This window comes from Acinonyx jubatus, chromosome A3 (assembly GCF_027475565.1).
Source record: "Acinonyx jubatus isolate Ajub_Pintada_27869175 chromosome A3, VMU_Ajub_asm_v1.0, whole genome shotgun sequence".
Classification (NCBI taxonomy): Eukaryota; Metazoa; Chordata; class Mammalia; order Carnivora; family Felidae; genus Acinonyx; species Acinonyx jubatus.
Genome location: NC_069388.1, coordinates 61,402,549 through 61,421,508, shown reverse-complemented (window position 1 = coordinate 61,421,508; position 18,960 = coordinate 61,402,549). Strand labels below are relative to the sequence as shown.

At 51.6% G+C, this 18,960-nt stretch overlaps 1 protein-coding gene and 1 long non-coding RNA gene across 2 annotated transcripts; one reads left to right on the top strand and one right to left on the bottom strand.

Annotated features, from left to right (window-relative positions):
• Positions 1-1,949: 1,949 nt before the first annotated feature.
• On the bottom strand, positions 1,950-7,863 carry LOC113603282 (uncharacterized). Its single transcript, XR_008289286.1, has 3 exons — positions 7,522-7,863; positions 6,432-6,751; positions 1,950-2,393 (listed from the first exon to the last, which is right to left on the bottom strand). It is a non-coding gene; the product is annotated as an uncharacterized LOC113603282 (long non-coding RNA).
• HAAO (3-hydroxyanthranilate 3,4-dioxygenase) lies at positions 6,217-18,427 on the top strand. Its single transcript, XM_015074430.3, has 10 exons — positions 6,217-6,387; positions 8,864-8,942; positions 11,476-11,559; positions 11,873-11,979; positions 14,872-14,961; positions 15,293-15,336; positions 15,605-15,750; positions 17,581-17,649; positions 17,836-17,918; positions 18,022-18,427. The coding sequence occupies exons 1-10, from the start codon at positions 6,308-6,310 to the stop codon at positions 18,098-18,100; spliced, it is 861 nt and encodes a 286-aa protein (XP_014929916.1). The 5' UTR covers positions 6,217-6,307; the 3' UTR covers positions 18,101-18,427.
• The last annotated feature ends 533 nt before the right edge of the window (positions 18,428-18,960 follow it).

Below are 18,960 nucleotides of genomic sequence, written 5' to 3'. Positions count from 1 at the left end.
ACAAAGAATAATTCCCCCAAAATGTATGGAATATAAGAAACAATAGCAAGTTAATACATTAGGAAAACATTAAGACATCTAAGTATTGCCTGTATAAAATTTTTAAATAATGATCTAAACAAAATCAACAAAGAAGTTGCCAGTAGGGAATTCCAGAAGGAAGTTAAAACTTGCCCAGATTCCTTTGTTCTTGTCTTAGGTTCTAGGGGTAGATATAGATGCTGTTTAACAATACACATTATTGGGGCACCTGAGTGGCTCAGTCAGTTAAGTGCCCCACTTTGGCTTAGGTCATGATCTCACAGTTCATGAGTTCAAGCCCTGCTTTAGGTTCCTTGCTGACAGAGTGGAGCCTGCTTGAGATTCTCTCTCCCCCTCTCTCTCTGCCTCACCCATGCTCTCTCTCAAAATAAATAAACTTAAAAAAAAATACACATAATTAGAAATCTACAAATTTAAATCAGTGCATGTCTTTAAAGAATAACCCGTAGATACATAGGAATAGAATGTAGAAGGAGAAATGGATCCAAGAAAACATAATCAAAAGCCAGACTCGTAGACATGACTAGCTATCTCCCAAGCATCATTTACTACCTTCCAGTTAAGAGCCAGAGTTTTGTGTGAGGATCCCACCCCTCCCCCATGGCCACAGACTCTGGGGGCTGCCTACTCCATCTCCAGCTTCAAGTACAAATCTTAATTAACTAAATCAGAGTATCTACTCCCTCTGCCCCAATAATTGGTTCAGGTGTGGACATGTGAGCCTTAGATCACCAGTAAACACACCTGGTTCTCAGCTGCGGGCAATTTTGCCTGCCTCCCCACCCTGAGACTTTTTGCAATGTCTAGAGAAATTTTTGGTTGTCCCGATGGAGAAGAGCTCTGGCATGTAGTAGAGAGAAGCCATGGAAGTGTTGAACAACCTACAGTGCAAAGGACAGCCCTCTGCAACAATTATTCAGCCCAAAATGCCCATGATGCCAAGGTAGAGAACCCCTGGTCTAAAGGAAAAATTATGGATACTTTACATCCCTTGACCCCTCAAGGAAGCAGCCTTGGGATGAAGCTGTTGCTGCAGATAGCAGATCTGAGGGATGAAAAGAATCAGGGTCCATGATGACACCACTAGTCACAGGCTCATTCTCCCGCTGGATATCCAGTTACCTGAGCCTTTCTTTAACTCTCTGTTAGTTAAGCCACTGTTTAACTGGGGTGTCTGTTACTCGCAGCCACAAGCATCCTGATAAACTAGGAAAGAAAGAAAAGAAAAGAAAACACAAAGAAAAGGAATGTATGTAGACAGAATAATGCCCCACGCTCCCATCCACCCCCCCACCAAAGACCTCCACGTCCTAATCCCCAGAATTTGTGATTATGTCACCTTGCATGATGAAAGATACTTTTGCAGATGTGATTATATTAAGAGGTTAGAGATGGAGGGACTATCCTGGGTTATCTGAGTGGGTCTAATGTAATCACAAAGGTTCTTATAAGGGAAAGAGGGAGGTGGGAGCAGCACAGGGAGAGAGATGTGACAAGGAGAGCAGAGGGTTGAGTGATGTCCTTTAGCGATGGAGGAAGGGCCTTGAGCCTAGAAACACAGGTGGCTTCTAGGAGCTGGGAAAGAAAAGGAACACAGATTCTCTCCTCTAGTCCCCAGAAAAAAAATGCAGCTCTGACAATATTTTAATTTTAGCCCACAAGACCCATTCAGACTTCTCATGTACAGAACTGTAAGATAATAAATGTGTGTCATTGTAAGCCCCTCTAAGTTTGTAGTAACTTGTTTCAGCAGCAATAGGAAACTTAACACAGCATGGCAATTAGAAAACCCAAAATAAGATGGCAGGAGTACGTACAAACATAGCAATAATTACACAAATATGAAAGGGTTGACTACCTATTAAATAACAGAGGCTCTCAGTCTGGAGATTTTTTTTTAATTAACTAATTTATTTTGAGACAGAGAGTGCATGCATGGGAAGGGCAGAGAGAGAGGAGAGAGAGAATCCCAAGCAGGCTCTGCATTGTCAGCATGGAGCCTGACGCAGGGCTCAATCCCACAAACCGTGAGATCATGACCTGAGCCAAAATCAAGAGTCAGATGTTTAACTGAGCCACCCAAGTGCCCCTAGATGAGATTTTTAAACTCCAGCTATGTGCCATGGGTGAGAAAACACACTCACCTTTGATGGGAGGAGTTGCAAAGTCACACTGCAAGGGGTATGGATTTGAGAAGGGAAGGAGTTACTCTGGCATCTTTTTTTTTTTTTTAAGTAATCTCTCCACCCATCGTGGGGCTCAAACTCACAACCCCGAAATCAAGAGTCGCATGCTCTACTGACTGGGCCAGCCAGAGGCCCTGTGGCTTCTTTTTGATCCACTTATAATACCTGGAAAATATACAAACATATCAAGATATAGCAATATTAATAACATATCGATTAATATTCACATAATAAAGTTGAAGTCAAAGTGAAAGAAAACTAAGAGGAAATAGTTCATATTGACAAACACTACAACAAAAAGGTAAAATAGTCTTAAAGCTCTTTACATCTAACAACATAGATTCAAAATGTGTAAAGTAAAATCTGCTGAAAGTACAAGGAGAAACTGACCAAAAACTACCCTGGAGACTTCAGTGTGCTTCTCTAAGAAACCAAAATATTAAGCAGTTCAGTTTTTAAAAATAAGGATAATGACTATTTGGGTAACACAGTGGGTTGATCCAATAGAAACATTCAGAACTGCATTTTTAAAAAGTTTTTGTGTACTTATTTTGAGAGAGAGAGCGCGCGCGCAAAAGTCGGGGAGGGACAGAGAGGAGAGGCAGAATCCCAACCAGGCTCAGCGCCACTAGCACAGAGCCTGATACGGGGCTCAAACTCCCAAACCACGAGATCACGACCAGAGCCGAAATCAAGAGTCAGATGCTTAACTGACTGCACCACCCAGGCACCCCTGAAACTGTATTTCTTGTTAATATTTATTTATTTATTGGGAAAGCACAATCAGGAGAGGGGCAGAGAGAGGGGGACAGAGGATCTGAAGCGGGCTCTGCACTGTCTGACAGCCTGACAGCAGAAAGCCCGATGTGGGGTTCGAACTTACGAACTATGAAATCATGACCTGAGCTGAAGTCGGACACTTGGCCAGCTGAGCCATCCAGGTGCCCCATGCATTTTAAGGGAATACACATTCACACAGTTGACCATAGGCTCAGCTGCAAAGGAAATATTAACACATCCCCACACCCAAAAATACTAATCAGACCATCTTCACTCACCACAGTGCAATAAAATAAGAAATGAAGAACAAAATGATAGCCAAACAACCACAAAAAAAGCCAACAACAAATATAAATCAACCGTATGTCTAGAAATTTCAAAACAGACTTGTAAAAAACTTCAAGAGATAGCAGACCCAGAGCATAGATTTCCAAATAACCAATACAGCTCATAATCTAGCCCTCCTATTTACATAAGGCTATTTGTTCTCAAAGATTTGCTGACTTATATGAAAGTGTGGGAAAGTGGGAGAGTCAGGGAGGCAAAGACAGGCAAGACCCAGAGGGCCGGGAAAGGGATTGGCTGGAACAACAGATTCTGTCAATCTGGAGATTGTAGGGATCTGACAGTTATCAACAGCCGGGTTTACCAAAGCCTAGAAGCATCTACTGAACTCAGTGACTTGGACAGGGGAGTCACTGGCATCCAGGGGAGGCCAGAGCAAGGCACTGGCAGGGAGGACAGTTTCTAGGAGCTTTGTTCCCAGCGCAGATGCCGTTTGCTTCTGATTCCGTGGTGCCAATGAGCTCCTGTGTGCAGAGGGGAGAGGTAGCCACTGCAGGTAGAGGTCTAGAAACTAGAAAGAGCCCTCAGGTCAACATGTAGGAGGATTCCGGCTGGCTGTGACTAAACAATGCCAAAACACCCAAATAAAACGGGAACTGTCATTTTTCTAAACTTTGGAGTCAAATGGTGCCCAACACTCAAACTAGGAAGGTTGCCAATTGAACAGATGTGGGGTTTTTTTTATTATTATTATTATCTATACAGCACAAACTACAGGGCTTATTTGACAGTTACCATATAGCAGATTACTTAGTCTATGTTTAGGATTCATCTAAATAGCTCAGACCCCAAACATTCCACTTGTAGCCTCAATTATTCACGTTATTTGACTACATAAATTAAAACACAGGATAACTACCCTTCTTTCCTTTGTACTATGTAACAGAACACCTGTTGGGCTGAAATTTTTTTCCTTTTAAAAAAATTTCTTTTTAATATTTATTTTTGAGGGGGGTGGGAAGGGACAGAGAGAGAGAGGGAGGCACAGAATCAGAAGCAGGCTCCAGGCTCTGAGCTGTCAGTACTCCGAAGCGGGGCTCGAACTCACAAACCACAAAATCGCAACCTGAGCCGAAATGGACACTTAGCCGACTGAGCCACCCAGGTGCTCCTGAAGTTTTTTTCCTTTTAGTGTGAATTCATTCATGCCCTTATCCACACACCTACCTATCCATCCAGTTAACAAACATCCAAAGCAAACCTAATATATCATAGATTCCTGTCGCTTCAAGTGTCACTGTTCACATCTCCTCTGGATTACTTCTAGACAAGACAAAGAATACGGTTTCAGGTGTCATGGTGCCAAACTGTATTCCAGAAAAACATGCTTATCAAAAAAAGTTCAAAATAAATAACTAAAAAGAAAGAGGAGGGTGAAAGAGGGGAAAAGAGGTGGGGTGGAGAGGAAACAGGGGTGAGGGGTGCTCCCATCAGAGGTGGGTGGCATCCTTCTTGCCTCTCTGACTGGGGTCTGATTTGCACAGGGTATTCTGTGTGTCTGAAGGTGCTGAGAAAAACAGCCGGTCCCAGGCAGCAGGGAAGGGGCAAGGTGAGCTAGGAGGGCAGGAGCAGGAGGAGTTTGAATTTTTTTTAATGTTTATATTTATTTATTTTGAGAGAAGGGGGAGGGGCAGCGAGGAAGGAAGAGAGACAATCCCAAGCAGGCTCTGCATTGACAGCACAGAGCTCTATCCCACCAACAGTGAGATCATGACCCGAGCCAAAAGCCAGAGCCAGGAGCAGATGCTTAACGGACTGAGCCACCCAAGCGCCTGAGTTTGAACTTCTTAAACTCTATAATCTGGATTCTGCTGTCAGTGCCTGAGCTATTTTCCTCCTGCCCCACCTACCACCTCCCCACCTCACCCTCCTCCAACACAAAAGCACATTTTTTCCTAAGAATTCTGAGTCCGTAAGGAAAAAGAAGAGAGCAGGTGTCCTGTTGTCTTCCCCTGCCCCGCACCCCCACCCGGATCTCCTGTTTCAAGCCGCCGGCACTGGTACAGGTTTGTCCGCCCACCCCATCCCCGGACCCGGAGATTCCTGAGGGCTGGGACACCGAGTGCCCGGTTCTTCATCTGCAAAACCCTCACAGAATTGTCATGTGACTTGAGTATGTCCCTAAGACACAGCAGGAGCTCAGAACAGTGAGGACGCCTCGTCGGTGCTCTGCTGGCCACCCGCGAACGTAGGACCTGCGTGCGGGTCCGGGTCGCGCGCCGGTGCCTTCCCGGCTCTCCGCTCTCACCCAGCGTGAGTCCGAGCCCAGCGAGCAGCACTCACTAAATCTGGGGACTCTGGCCTCACCGCCGTCCTCGAGGGAAAAGGGGCTGACATCAGTCGGTGCCAGTGGTGGCCGCTGTGCAACCCTAGGATGGCTGTGTAGACATTGCCATTTCTCGGATGCGGAAACAGAGGCTTCTATCCTCGGCCAGAACCTCCGAATTCAGATGCTCGGATTTTCAAATCCTCCTTCCTCCCATCACAGTCTGTCCTTCGGGGTCTCCCTGGGGTCCAGGCGGAAAGTCTGGGGACTGGAGACTGGGCACATTAGCGATCCTGCGTCTTAGGCCCCGGCGATATGCGTGGCGCCCTAGCACGTGCAGGGGGTTGAGCCCCCAACCCGGCGGGAAGCAGGGACGCCCCCACCGCGCGCACCGCTTCCCCCGCCAGGAAGCCGCCTGGCGGAGGCTGGGCAGAGGTAGCTCGGGGAGGCGCGGGGGGCGGCGCGGGGCCGGGACCAAAGTCCGAGAGGGGCCACGCGCGGTCCGCTGCCCAGACACTGTGCAGTCGCGAGGCGGGGGGGGGGGGGGGGGGGGGGGGGGGGGAGGGTATCCCGCCCTTTGACCCCCGGGACGCCTAGGAACAATGCTGCCAATGGGCCGCTGGGCGGAGCCGAGCCCCTCCTATACCCGCGGGGTGCACGCGGTTCCAGATTGGGCTCCCGGGCTGCCATGGCGCGTCCCGTGAGGGTGAAGACTTGGGTAGAGGAGAACCGGGCCTCCTTCCTGCCCCCGGTCTGCAACAAGCTCCTGTGAGTCCCAGGGACGCTCCCGTCCTTCTGCCCTCTACCCTCACCTTTCCCTCCTCCGTCTGCACGCCGCATCCCTCACCCTCCAGTGCCCAGTTCCTTGATCCAGAAGTCTGCCATCCTCTTGTGCCTTCAGGGGAGGGGGAGGGCAAGCTGTTCCGGGTTCCACCGCCCTCATCTGTTCCTCTTTCTGGTGACTCTGCCTGGGAGATTGTGACCTTGACTTCTGAAGATGGCTGAGTGACTGAGCCTAGGAGAGATGCAGATGGCACCTCACCACCCTTTCCCCGGGCTCAGTCTCCAACCCCCAGTGACTCTCAGAAGTTTGGGGAGGTGGTTTTTCCATGCCTCAGAATTGCAGTAGAACCTGCAGGCAGAGGGTGATGTCAGAGGAGCAGCTTCTGTGGGAGGATCTTGATTTGGTGCTCTCCCCAGGCTTCTCTTTGCAGATGGACACACATGCCCACCTGGCCCTCCCCTGTGGCCCCTTCACCTCCCTCCCCTCCTCCCGGGCCCTGGGGCCCTGCCTGGTGTGCTCCCCAGCTCTCCGCTGACGCTCCCATGTCTGTAGAACATCCCCAACGGCCTGGCACCCCAAACCGCATGGCCGCAGTCACACACTTTGACAAGCTAGACACTGTGCCCAGTGTTTTTACACCCTCTCACGTAGTTCTCACACATTAGCTCCGTGAGGCAGGATTCTGGTAACTCTCCCAGTGTCCCACAGCTAGTGCGGGATGGGATCCAGACTCCAGCCCATGGAAGGGCTCGACTCCAAAATCCACGCTCTAGGTCACTGTGCAGCATTGCCACGGCTCATGGCCAACATCCCCCTCAAAGCAGCATGTCTTCTACCACTGATGTTGCTCTCACCCCTTTCCTCCACTTCATCTCTGTACAGCCTGGTTGTAGGTCCCCCAGTGTGCCCTAACAGTGTCTCGCCTCCCTCTACTCTTCCCCGGCCCTCTGGCCACTGCTCTGGGTCCACCCTTGTGCCTTCCAGCCTGGGTGGTAGGGACTGCCCCTGCCTCCAGCCCCCCACCCTAGCATGGCCTCCAACACGGCCCAGTATTAACAATCACAAAAGGCAGGCCCTGCCTTTATTCATTCAGCAGGTATTCACTGAGTACTTAGTACATGCCAGGTACTGTTCTGGACACTGGAGATGCAGCAGAAAACAAACTGACAGTCACTTCCTGGTGGCACTGACATTCGGTGAGAGGAGGCAACCAATAAATACAAACAGACAAGGGGTGGAGGCTGGCAGGCATAATGGGCCACAGGGCGGAATAGAGCTGCGGGCCCTCCACTGTGTTTGCTAGGGCAGTCAGGAAGTGTCTGCTCCAGGCCTCTCCTAGCTCCAGGTGGCTTGGTGGCAATCTTTGCCTTCCTTGGCTTCTGCTGCATCACACTGATCTCTGTCCTCATCTTCGCAGGGCACTCTTCCTGTCAATGTATCTGTGTCTAAATCTCTCCCCTTTTAATAAGGATTAGAGGCCTACCCTACTCCAGGGTGACCTCATCGTGGCTTAACCAGTTCTATCTGCAATGACCCTAGTTCAAAATTAGGTTACATTCTGACGTCCTGGGGGTGAGACTTCAACATATGAATTTGTGGTCAGGTGGGGGAGGGGGTCATATGAAATGGCTGGGGGGCTTTGAGCAGAGGAGAGACATGATCTGGCTGATGGGTTGAAATAGTTCTTGAGTGGGCTCATTCAAGGACTTTCCATATGTACCTAAATTATACAAAGTTGATTTGAAAAAGAAAAACTTTCCTAGGCTCCCTGGCACCCCTCAGGCCAAGATCAAACTGCTTAGCTGAGCTTTTGTGGCCTGGGGTGACCTGGTTCCACCTTCTTGTCATTGCTCCCCAAGACCACGCCCACACCACCAAGACCCCCAACACTTCCAGTCTCAGGCTATCTGCATCCAGCTTTCCCCTCCACTTCTTTCCCTAATTGCCTCACAGCTTCAAGCCAGCAGTTTCCAGGAGCAGAGAGTCTGTCTCATAATCAGACAGCTTGGGGAGAGGGGGTTAGATAAAGGTCATTTTATGCCTCCACTGCCCCCAGGCCCAGGAAGTGGTGCCTGTAGTTTGCTCTCCTGTAATTGGAGATCTTGAACAAGGCCAGGGATCCTGGTTGACGAAGCGATCGATCCACCACCATGCTGCTCCCCCAACTAGGTCAGAGGATGTTGGGGACACACACACAAATACACCGAGACATACAGAAGGACACAGGTACACATGTATAATCTCAGACACACATAGACACACTCTTGGATAAACAAGGCCATACTGGGATGACAGGGGAGGGGGACAAATGTCAGAGATTACAGGGACAATGATGCAGAAACAGCCCTGTCACCTCTCCCAGGTGTACCCAGGCTCCTTTCAGGCCCCCCACAGGCCCCGGCACCCCTCCTGTCCTGTCCCACGAGCTGATTCAGGACCTCTCCCCCTTGTCCATTGCAGGCACCAGGAGCAGCTCAAAGTCATGTTCGTCGGGGGCCCCAACATCAGGAAGGACTACCACATCGAGGAGGGTGAGGAGGTAGGCCTTCTACTGCCCCCCTTTTTTTAATAGCCCTGAAGGAGGGGGACACTTCCCAAGCAGGAGCCAGAACCTGTGGACAGAAAGGAGGTGGTCAGATGGCTGATGGATGAAGGGGGCTTGATTGAAATCACAGGACAAAACTGCTGCCTGGAAGTTAGGGATACACAGTGGCACATCTAACAGCTCCGTGCTCCAACTCTGCTGGGGGAGCCCCCAGAAAGAACCTAGACTCTGTGAGTATGAGAGGGAGGCTCTAACTGTTGGGCATCACCCCTGGTCCTGGACACAGGGGCCGTCCATGTGCCAGGTGGGAAGTCCTGATCCCCTCTTCCTAAAATCTGAATATGAAAGATTGGCCTCCCAACTGAGACCTGCATGCTGAGAGGGACCTGGGTGCTCCACTCTGGTCTCAGGAGCCTAGTTTTCTGGGAAGGGTTGGGGCCGGGAGGCCCCCTCCTTATCCAGAGAGCCAAAGACATATCAGTTCCTAGGAGCTGTTTGACAGAGGGGAAGGTTGGGTGGGGGGAATTTGCACCAAATACCCTTTTGTACCTTGAATTTTGAACTGTGTTTCTGTACTGCCTACCTACCTGAAAGTGAACAAACAAAAGTAAAATTAAAAGAAAAAGATGAAGGGTGCCTGGGTGGCTCAGTAGGTTAAGCGTCCGTCTTCAGCTCAGGTCATGATCTCGCAGTTCATGAGTTCGAGCCCTGCATCCAGCTCTGTGCTGACAGCTCAGAGTCTGGAGCCTGCTTCGGATTCTGTGTCTCCCTGTCTCTCTGCTCCTCCCCCACGCGCACTCTGTCCCTCTTTCTCTCTCTCAAAAATAAGTCAATAAATAAATAAACATTAAAAAAAATTAAAAAGAAAAAGATTCTCTCTCTCCCTCTCCCTCTACCCCTCTCCAGTGCCCTCTCTCGCTCTCTCTCTCTTAAAAAAAAAAAAAAAGGAAGAAAAAGATGGGCCACCTTAAAGAAGGACACAGGTGGGTTTTCAGCTCTCAGGATCTCTGGTGACAAAGATCAGGATAGGGAACTCCCACCCACCTCCTAAGGGCCCTGATGCGGGGGTTCAAGGTCCAGAGTCCAGCTTCCACCCCCACTGCTGGCCTCTCAGCCACAGCCAGAAGTGGAAGGAGCACAGGAGAATCTTTCACTCAACAAATATTTACAGAACACCTGGGGGGGGGGGGGGCAGGGAGGGGGGTAAGGACCCCGGGCCAACAGAAGCAGCCTTGCAAAGCAGGCCAGCCCTTCACCTCTCCTAGCTCTCCTAGCCTAGCCACCTGCTTCTCAGCACACCTCACGGGAAACTGTCTGTGGGAAAAATCAGCAGGATTTTTCAGCAGCAGGACAAGACAGGATGGGATTGGGAGTGGCCACCAGGGGGGAAACTAGGCCTGTTGCAGGGTTTCTTTGCCTGCCTCGGTGAGCCTCAGGCCCCTCATCACTGCGGGTCCTGCATCCCCAGAAGCCCCTCAGGCCACTGCGCACGGGTGTGAGCGGTGGGGGTTCTCCCTGCCCATTGCCAGATTGCCCATCAGAGGGGTGACGCCACCTCGCCACGTTTCTCTAGTTTCCCTGCGCTTGCCTTGATTTCTCTTAGTAGATACTGTGACAGGAACCTCTAACTGCTTACATGATAACATGTAACTATTGTTACATGATAACAATATTATTAATAACACCCCTTCAACTGTTTGGCTGGGGCTTTTAACACCTGTGCGGTGTGGGACTGGTGGAGAAAAAACATGCCTGCCTCCTTCTCCCCGTGCCTTGGGGTGATCTCAGTAAACACCTTATTTAGGAATTTAGGATGGAATAGAAAAAACATAGTAGGGACCCCCAGGGAGATAGGAGGTGAGTGCTCCCATCCCCACAGCCACCTGCCCCGCAGGCTTCCTGGCTTCCTGCTGGCCGTTTACACAGCCGAACTCCAAAGGCATTTGAACAGACGCTGCCCTGCCCGCCGTGTGGGGGCATCAGGTGGCCGGGGGAGCCAGCACAAGCTCCAGAGCTACACACAGACTCAGGTCCAAAGTGTAGCTCCAGGACTAACTAGGCGACCTTGGGCAGGTTGCTTCACTCTGAGCCTTTTTCTTTTTTTTCCTTTCTATAGAAAATGGGGCTAATAATACCTTTGGAGGCTGTGGTAAAGATTTCTGATAATGTATAGGAGAGTGCTTGCACAGACCCTGGGACACAGTAAGGGGGCGCTTCTCCTTACCGGAAGGGCTCGCCGAATTCCCCAGTGAGCCTCTCAGCCAGCCTCCTGCCCCCACACCAGAAACCAGCTATTCTGTCCCAGGTACTTCAGTCATCACTTGCATATCAAGATGTGATCCTGTGTGTCCCCAGCACACCCCTCTGTAGCATGTGTCAGGGGAGGCTGGGGGCTCGGGGCAGGAGTGACAGAACTGCTCATAAAGGTCTTCAGGAAGTTTCTCAAGTTTCCGGGTCAGAACTCCAGCCAAGGACCTGGAAGAGGGATGGGGGAGGGTCTGAGCCTGTCTGCTGTCCTGTCCCACAGGTGTTTTACCAGTTCAAGGGTGACATGGTTCTTCAAGTCCTGGAGCGAGGAAAACACCGGGATGTGACCATTCGGCAGGGAGAAGTGAGGCTGGGCCCCAGGGGACGGGTGGTGAAGGACCACGGAGCAGAAACCCATTGTCCACTCATCCTGACTTTGGTTGGAGTGTGTCCTCCCTGCCTTGTCCGGCCTCCCTTCCTGGTCCTCAGGCCCTTCCTCCTGTGAACTTTGCATCCTCAGTAAGGCCTGACATTCCCTCCAGTTCCCAGCTAGAGGCTGGCAGAGAGGTGGGCTGGGTGGACCCTGTGGGTCGGTTGGAGAGGCCAGGACACTGCGGGCATCAAGGCCTCTGGGAGGGGATTGCATCCTTGCTGGCACCTTGTCCCCACCGCTGCAGATATTCCTCCTGCCCGCTGGGGTACCCCACTCTCCGCAGAGGTTTGCTGACACTGTGGGGCTGGTCATTGAACGGAGACGGCTGAAAACCGAGCTAGATGGGCTCAGGTAAATGGGCCTTGTCCGGGGGTCTTGGGCAGAGACAGGGGGCAAGCAGCAGAGGAAAGAACACTAGACGGACCTGAGAAAGCACTTCCTGGCCACTGAGAGGGGTGGAAGCAGTGCAGACCCTGTGTTTGCTGGCTGACGGGGACAGGGTAGGGGAGGTGGTGGCGTGCAGTTGATGATGGGGTTAGGGAAGGATGCCCTCTTGACCCCCTGGGAGCCCATTCAGCCTAAAGGCTCCGGCTGGGACCGGAACCTGTGCTTCCCACACTGAGGTCTGCAGGGATTTGGGAGTGGGGATGCCAAAGTCAGAGCCCCCTGGCCAGGGCAGCCAGGCACACTGCTGCTCCTCCCAGCCTCCAACCCCAGGATTTATTCAGTCTCTGCCAGGATGCCCTTGGCTTATTTCTCTACCCCAGCTCATTCCACAACCAGTGCTAACATGTGTATGACACTTGCTAGAGCACCAGGCAGGTGCTTCAGGTGTATTTATCCATCTAACCCACCAGGGATCCTATGGGGTAGGTACTGTTATCATCTGTACTTTATAGACAAAGAGACTGGGCACAGGGAAGTTGAGTTTGCTAGAAAGTGGAAGAGCTGACATAGTAGAGAAATAGGAAATTAGGGTCAGGACAATCTAGATAGGAGCGTGAGTAAGCACCAAGGAAGGGACAGGGGGGCCTGGGTGGCTCGGTCAGTTGAGCATCTGACTTCGGCTCAGGTCGTGATCTCGTGGTTCGTGGGTTTGAGCCCTGCATCAGGCTGTGCACTGACAGTGCAGAGCCTGCTTGGAATTCTCTCTCTCTCCCTCTCTCTGCCCTTCCCCTGCTTGTGCTCTCTCTCTCTCTCAAATAAATAAATTAATTAATAAGTAAATAAATTAATTAAAATTAAAAAATAAATAAATAAAATAAAATAAATAAAACTGAAGGAAAAAAGTTAAAAAAAGCACCAAGGAAGGGACAAACACCAGTGCTGAGGGGGGCACTCTTTCTATAGCTGAGTTCCCACTGGGTTCCAATCAGTCACCTAGTTTTTATCTGATGCAGCCTGTGGCTCAGAAGGACACAGATTTGTCCAAAAGCTAAACTATTTTTTTTTTGTTTTTTAATTAAGAAAATCAAAATTTCTCAACAAATTCCTGAGATCAGGATACTTTGCCCCGTAGTTTCTGTTACAATGGATATTTTTTAATGCTTCCCTTTTTTCTAATCACCTGTCTTGAAATCAGGAAAAGTAAAAGAAAGCAAATAAAGTTAAAATTATTTGTCAGGAAAGGGGTAAATTTTGTTATGTGAATGATATCTCAATAAAACAAATAATAATAAAGAGAAAACCAAGGCACCTGGGTGGCTCAGTCTATTAAGCATCCCACTCTTGGTTTTAGTTCAGGTCATGATCTCACACTTTGTGAGTTCCAGCCCCACATCAGGCTTCAAGCTGACAGCTCAGAGCCTGCTTGGGATTCTTTCTCTGCCTCTACCCTCCCTGCTTGCTCTCTCTCTCAAAACAAATAAATTAAAAAAAATTTTTTTATTCTCTCTCTCTCTCTCCCTCTCTCACTCTCATTCTCTCTCTCTCTCTCTCTCTCTCTCTCTCTCTCTCCCCCTCTGCCCCTCCCTGCTCAGGCATATGCTCTCCCTCTAAAAACAACAACAAAAACCCCCTTAATGTTAGTGGTTGCATATACTGATCTACTGCATAATGGTCTGTTGTAGAAACAGAGGCCTGCCTTTCGATTCCAAAATAATTTTTCACATGGGGCTTTATATAAGGGAGTCTTTAGTGACAGAGTGGACAGTGTCCTCAGTAACATTTTTATAGCAAATTCAATAACAGATTTTATCTGGATGCCTTTTTTCACATAAGATTTATTTTTAAGTAATCTCTACACCCAATGTGGGGCTCGAACCCACAGCCCTGAGGTCAAGTCACCTGCTCCACTGACTGAGCTAGCCAGGTGCCTCTGGCTACTTTTGACCCTTAGTAAAAGCCAGGGACTCAGCATTAAAATGCCACTCTGAAGGCATGCTTCCTGTGACCAGCTCCATGCCAGGATAGAACGTGAGGTGCCAGATGGGGTGGATGCAGCGTGTCTGTAAACCACATCCCATGAGCAGGACCACTTCTTTTTTTCGGGAGGGGTTGAAAAGTGGACGGAGCTGGCCTGGGCCCTGGGAGCTGAGCCTGAGGTTAGACATTCGGTCAGCGGAAGTGCTGCACACACAGGGGCCTGACGCACAGCCCCCATCTGCTAGCGGAGGAGCTCACCGAGCCAGGCTGGGGATTGGGTGGGCTTCCAAGAGTTTCCTAGAGACTGTGCGCCCGTGCACAATGACCTCCCTCTGGAGAAGAGGTCTAGTGCTTTGCTCCAATTCTCAAAGGCATCCATTACCCTTCAAGGAGCAGGGCACCTCATCTGGGGGGCATCTTCTGCATGTTGGATTCTTAAGGTTCCATGCGCTCTGATCTAGAGCTCAGCAGGCAGGCAGAGCATCCAGCCACAGGCCCCGTATTCAGGCTCAGCCTTGGCTTCCTCTTTGTAATTGATGTTTTCTGTGTTTCTAAGGCTCTTAGATCTTGTAATGCTATGTAATCCTTGCCAAGTTACCCAGCTTCTCTGAGCCTCACAGTTCCTATCCATTTTGTAAAGTTTGGGGAACCAGGAAGGCAAATGGGGTCAATAATACCCACTCCAGAATTTGAGGCACACGGTGCTTTTGGGAGAGCCAGGTTTGGGCAAGCAAGCATTGGCCACTAGGGCGTGCTAACAGGGTGAAGCAGGCAGCCAGCTCTGCAGGGCTAGCCGGGGTCCAGACTTCCACAAGCAGAGCCAGGCTGCCTGAGGCTATCCAGGTGGGGAGCTGGGTTGCCTGTCCTTTGCTCTGGCAGGTACTACGTGGGGGACACCACGGACGTCCTGTTTGAGAAGTGGTTCTACTGCGAGGACCTTGGCACACAGTTGGCCCCCATCATCCAGGAGTGAGCCCCCAGCCCAGTCCCTGCATCTTGCTCTCTGAGGCCCCTTGCGCCGGCTGGGAAGGGCAGACCCATCCCAGCGATACTCTGTAGAAGTACCCCCCACATTGGAGCCATCATGCCTGGGATTTGGTGGGGGAGGTCGGCCCTCCTGGGGTGGGAGGGCCTGGGGGGGGGAGGAGGGGACTGCTCCATGGGGCTGGAAGCGAGGGGAACCCACAGCAAGTTGTGGGGGGGCCTACGAGGGTGTGGGCTCCCACACCTCAGAGTGTACGAGTATGTGTGTACATGTGTGTCTCCACTGGCCACTCCTCCTCCCCATTTCTCCCTGCAGGTTCTTCAGCTCTGAGCAGCACAAAACAGGAGAGCCCATCCCTGGTGAGCCCCCTGAACCACCTTTCCCCCTCCCTCTCTGCTTTCCCAGAGTAGAATGGGTCTTGGCCCAGAGTGCCAGTCTCCTTTTGAGGACTCTGCCTGGTACCCAGAGTGTGAGATCATGGCACCAAATAGTACCCTCCACATGGCTGCTTGGGGCTTGAGCTGGCTCCAGAGCCCATTCTGGTGATTGAGAGCTGGGACCCCTGGGCCTGCTGAGGCTGGGCAGGCTGGGCCAGAGGCCACTGACACAGCTGTGCTGTGGGTGCAGACCAGCTGCTCAAGGAACCGCCATTCCCCCTGAGCACCCGATCTGTCATGGAGCCGATGTCCCTGGAGGCCTGGCTGGATCGCCACCGCAGAGAGCTGCAGGCAGGCACACCCCTCAGCCTGTTTGGGGACACCTATGAGACACAGGTAATGAAGCCCTGGGCCACTCAGGACATCTATCTAGCAGCCCTAGGAAATGGTAACTAATCACACACCCACCCACACACACACACACACACACACAGAGTTTGGGAAGTTGTGACATGAACAGAGGCCTTCCTGTTTTCTCCTTGACTCAGAGAATGGTGACTTTGCTATGAGTGGAGTACATGGTCTCAAGCAGTCTCTCTTTGCCTTCAGAGTAGGAGTTGCCCCATCTACTGACTAGTTCCTGAGGGTTTAGAGTTATCCCTCTATTAGGAATTCCTGAGCCTTTGGCCAGTGTTAGCCTGGGGAGCCAGAAGGAAGAGAGGTGCCTGGGGGGTGAGGGGTGGGTGGAGTGATGAACAGGGAGAGACCCACCCAAACAAAGCTGGCCTTCTTTCATTCAACATTTATTGAGTGCTTATTATGTGTCCGGCTTTGGTAGGAAAATTAGAGTCACTGCCTCGAAGAGTGTATGGTCTGATAAACAGACAAGTTCAACAATTACTATAATCACGTGGTATGTTATTTGATAGAGAAGCTTCAGCAAGCCATAGGACAATAAAGGTGGAACCCAGGCTGGGAGGGAAGTCAGGGAAGACTTCCTGGAGGAGGTGATGTGTAAGCTGCATTTTAAAGCAAATTTAGGCATTTGCAAAAGGAAGAAAGGGAGACTGAGAGCATCCCAAGTGAGGGAGAAGCATGAGTAAAGGCATGGAAGCTTGAAACAGCCTGGCACTGCAAGTAGCTGAGGTTGGCAGGAGCCAGGACAGGGGACAGCAGGAGCCAGGAGTGGGGGCAGCAGGCACCATTGCTAGATGGCAGGAGTAGCAAGCAGTGCCCAGGTCCTGACAGGTCTCCTGGGCTGGACAAGGTGTAAGGATTTATCCTGGAGACAACAGAGCTTCCCCCAAGCATTAAAGCAGGGAGATGACAAATCCCCCTTCAGAAAGGTCACTGTACTGTGTGGGGACAGGATCAGAAGGCAAGGGCAAGCATGGAGGCGAGGAGACCTGCTAGGAGGCTCGTGCTTGCTTGTGCTTTACAGTTTGCCACTGGCACATCCCTTGCTGTTTGAATTAGACATTCTCGTGGAGAGATGCTCACTGGATACAGACCTGCCCTGAAAGGTCTGGCCTGCAGACACCTGAGCTTACATGGGGCTGTGAAAGCAGGTGCACACCACAAAGCCCCTCCCAGCCCATCAGGGCAACGGCCTTCAGCACCAACTGGCCTCATGGCCCCGCCTTCCACCTCTTTCACACCCCTGCTCCCACCTGCTCCGGTTTATGGTGACAGGTATCTACTGAGTCCCACTCTGGGCCAGCAGGAGCGCAGCCTGCACAGTAGCTGTGTGCTTCCAGGCGAATGCAGGCCAAAGAGGTTCATCCCCACCCATCTCCTTCCTCGTTCTTAGGCCAGAATCTCATGGAAGAAGGGAGGTGGGCACTCTGGGGAACTATGTGTGTGTGATACATAAGTCCACACTAGGCCGTGTACACGCAAGTGTGTGTGTCCCAAGTGTATCCCTGGCAGTCATGCCTTCACATGGGTCAGCAGTAGTTGTGATGGGCATCAGAGGAATCCGATGTGCATGTGTGTGTGAAAGGCAAGCATGTGTGATCCCAGATAACATGTGGGCAGCTCTGTTCATCACGGATGCAGCAGGGAAGCCTGGGCCTGGCAGCCTTCCTCTCTGAGTCCCGGTCTTTGCTCTACACATGAAGATAAGGCTGTGCCTGGTGCTGTGGGCCTGGTGTCCGGGGGCCAGGTTCAAGACCATCTCCCATGTGGGGCAGAAGCAACAGAAAGATGTATGTCACTTCCTACCAGGTGATTGTCCATGGACAAGGCAGCAGCAAAGGCCCAAGACAGGACGTGGATGTGTGGCTGTGGCAGTTGGCAAGTGGGGCCCCTGGGAGAGGGTGGTACATCCTTCTGCCCATGGGGACAGGCTGCTCCTGGACTTTGGACTCCCAGAGCCTGGGGCAGCTCCCAGGGCCTCCTTGCCAAGGCAGACTCAGGGACTCTTGGACAGGTGTTGAGTCCCAACAGCCTCCATTCAGTTCTCCTGCTCCTCTTTCCCAGGAGGGCTCCTCTGTGGTGACAATTGGGGAACAGCGCCTGAGCCTGGCCCCCGATGACAGCCTCTTGGTGCCAGCTGGGAATGCGTGAGTGCACGGGAGGACTTTCCCCCAGCTGTGGGAGCCCGCTCCTTTCCCTGGGATCCTCAGGGCCCACCTGTCTGACCCCTGCCCACCCGTGTCTCCACAGGTATGCTTGGGAGCGAGGGCAAGGCTCTGTGGCCCTGGCTGTGACTCAGGATCCTGCCCGCAAGAAGCCCCTAGGGTGATCCTCTGAGTGTGGCCCCAAAACAGCCTCCCCCCCACCATCAGTCTCCTGCCCTCTCTGCTTCTGCATGTACCACTGCTGAGCCACTCAGCGTCCCGGAGCCGGACCCTGGACATCATCATCATCCTCTCAGCTGAGATGCCAGGCTCTTGGGGGGCTGGTCACACCCCTTCTCCTCTAACAGCTCTCTGCTCACGGCCCTGCACGGTTCTGCTAGCTGGTCTGCTCCTTGAGGCGGGGCTGCCTCTCCATCCCTCTGTCCCCACATACTCAGCACAGCACTTGCCTGCCACCAAAAAGGCCCTCAATAAAGGCTTCCTGGTGGACACTCATGTATCCGCATGTACACAGACTGTCACTAATGGCAGACCTTGTGTGCTCCTGTGACTGTGTGTGTGTGTGTGTGTGTGTGTCTGGGGTGGTGGGGGGCACTGGGTGACAGTCCAGGATGTGAAGGCAGAGGCTGGCGCGAACTTGGGCTGCAGCAGGGCATTGCTCTGTGCAGGAAATGAAGGGAGAACACGGGAATGTCCCAGGGAGGCCCCCTGTGCAGGGCCAAGCGGCCATGAGAAAACGAGTTTGTCCCTGGTGCCCAGGGCAGATAATCCAAACAAATGATAAAAATTAGATGTTTTTCTGAACGTTAGCTCTGTGCTAGGGAATTCCCTAGAAGTTTTTACATACATTATCTCATTGAATCCTCACCATACTCTAGGAAGCTCAGAGAGGTTTGGGAAACCAGCAGCTCTGTTTCCAAGCAAGGCCTGTCTGCATTCAAAGCTCAGGCTGGTGGGCTTACCACCCTGCACTCTGCGGTCGCAGCCTGTCTCCCTCAGCCTTGGCCAGATGGGAGCCCAGGAC

Excerpts from the sequence above, each read along its gene's own strand:
- HAAO (XM_015074430.3), top strand. The coding sequence starts at position 6,308 with ATGGCGCGTCCCGTGAGGGTGAAGACTTGGGTAGAGGAGAACCGGGCC. Across the intron at positions 8,943-11,475 it reads ACATCGAGGAGGGTGAGGAG|GTGTTTTACCAGTTCAAGGG; the intron begins GTAGGCCTTCTA and ends CCTGTCCCACAG. Across the intron at positions 11,980-14,871 it reads ACCGAGCTAGATGGGCTCAG|GTACTACGTGGGGGACACCA; the intron begins GTAAATGGGCCT and ends TTGCTCTGGCAG.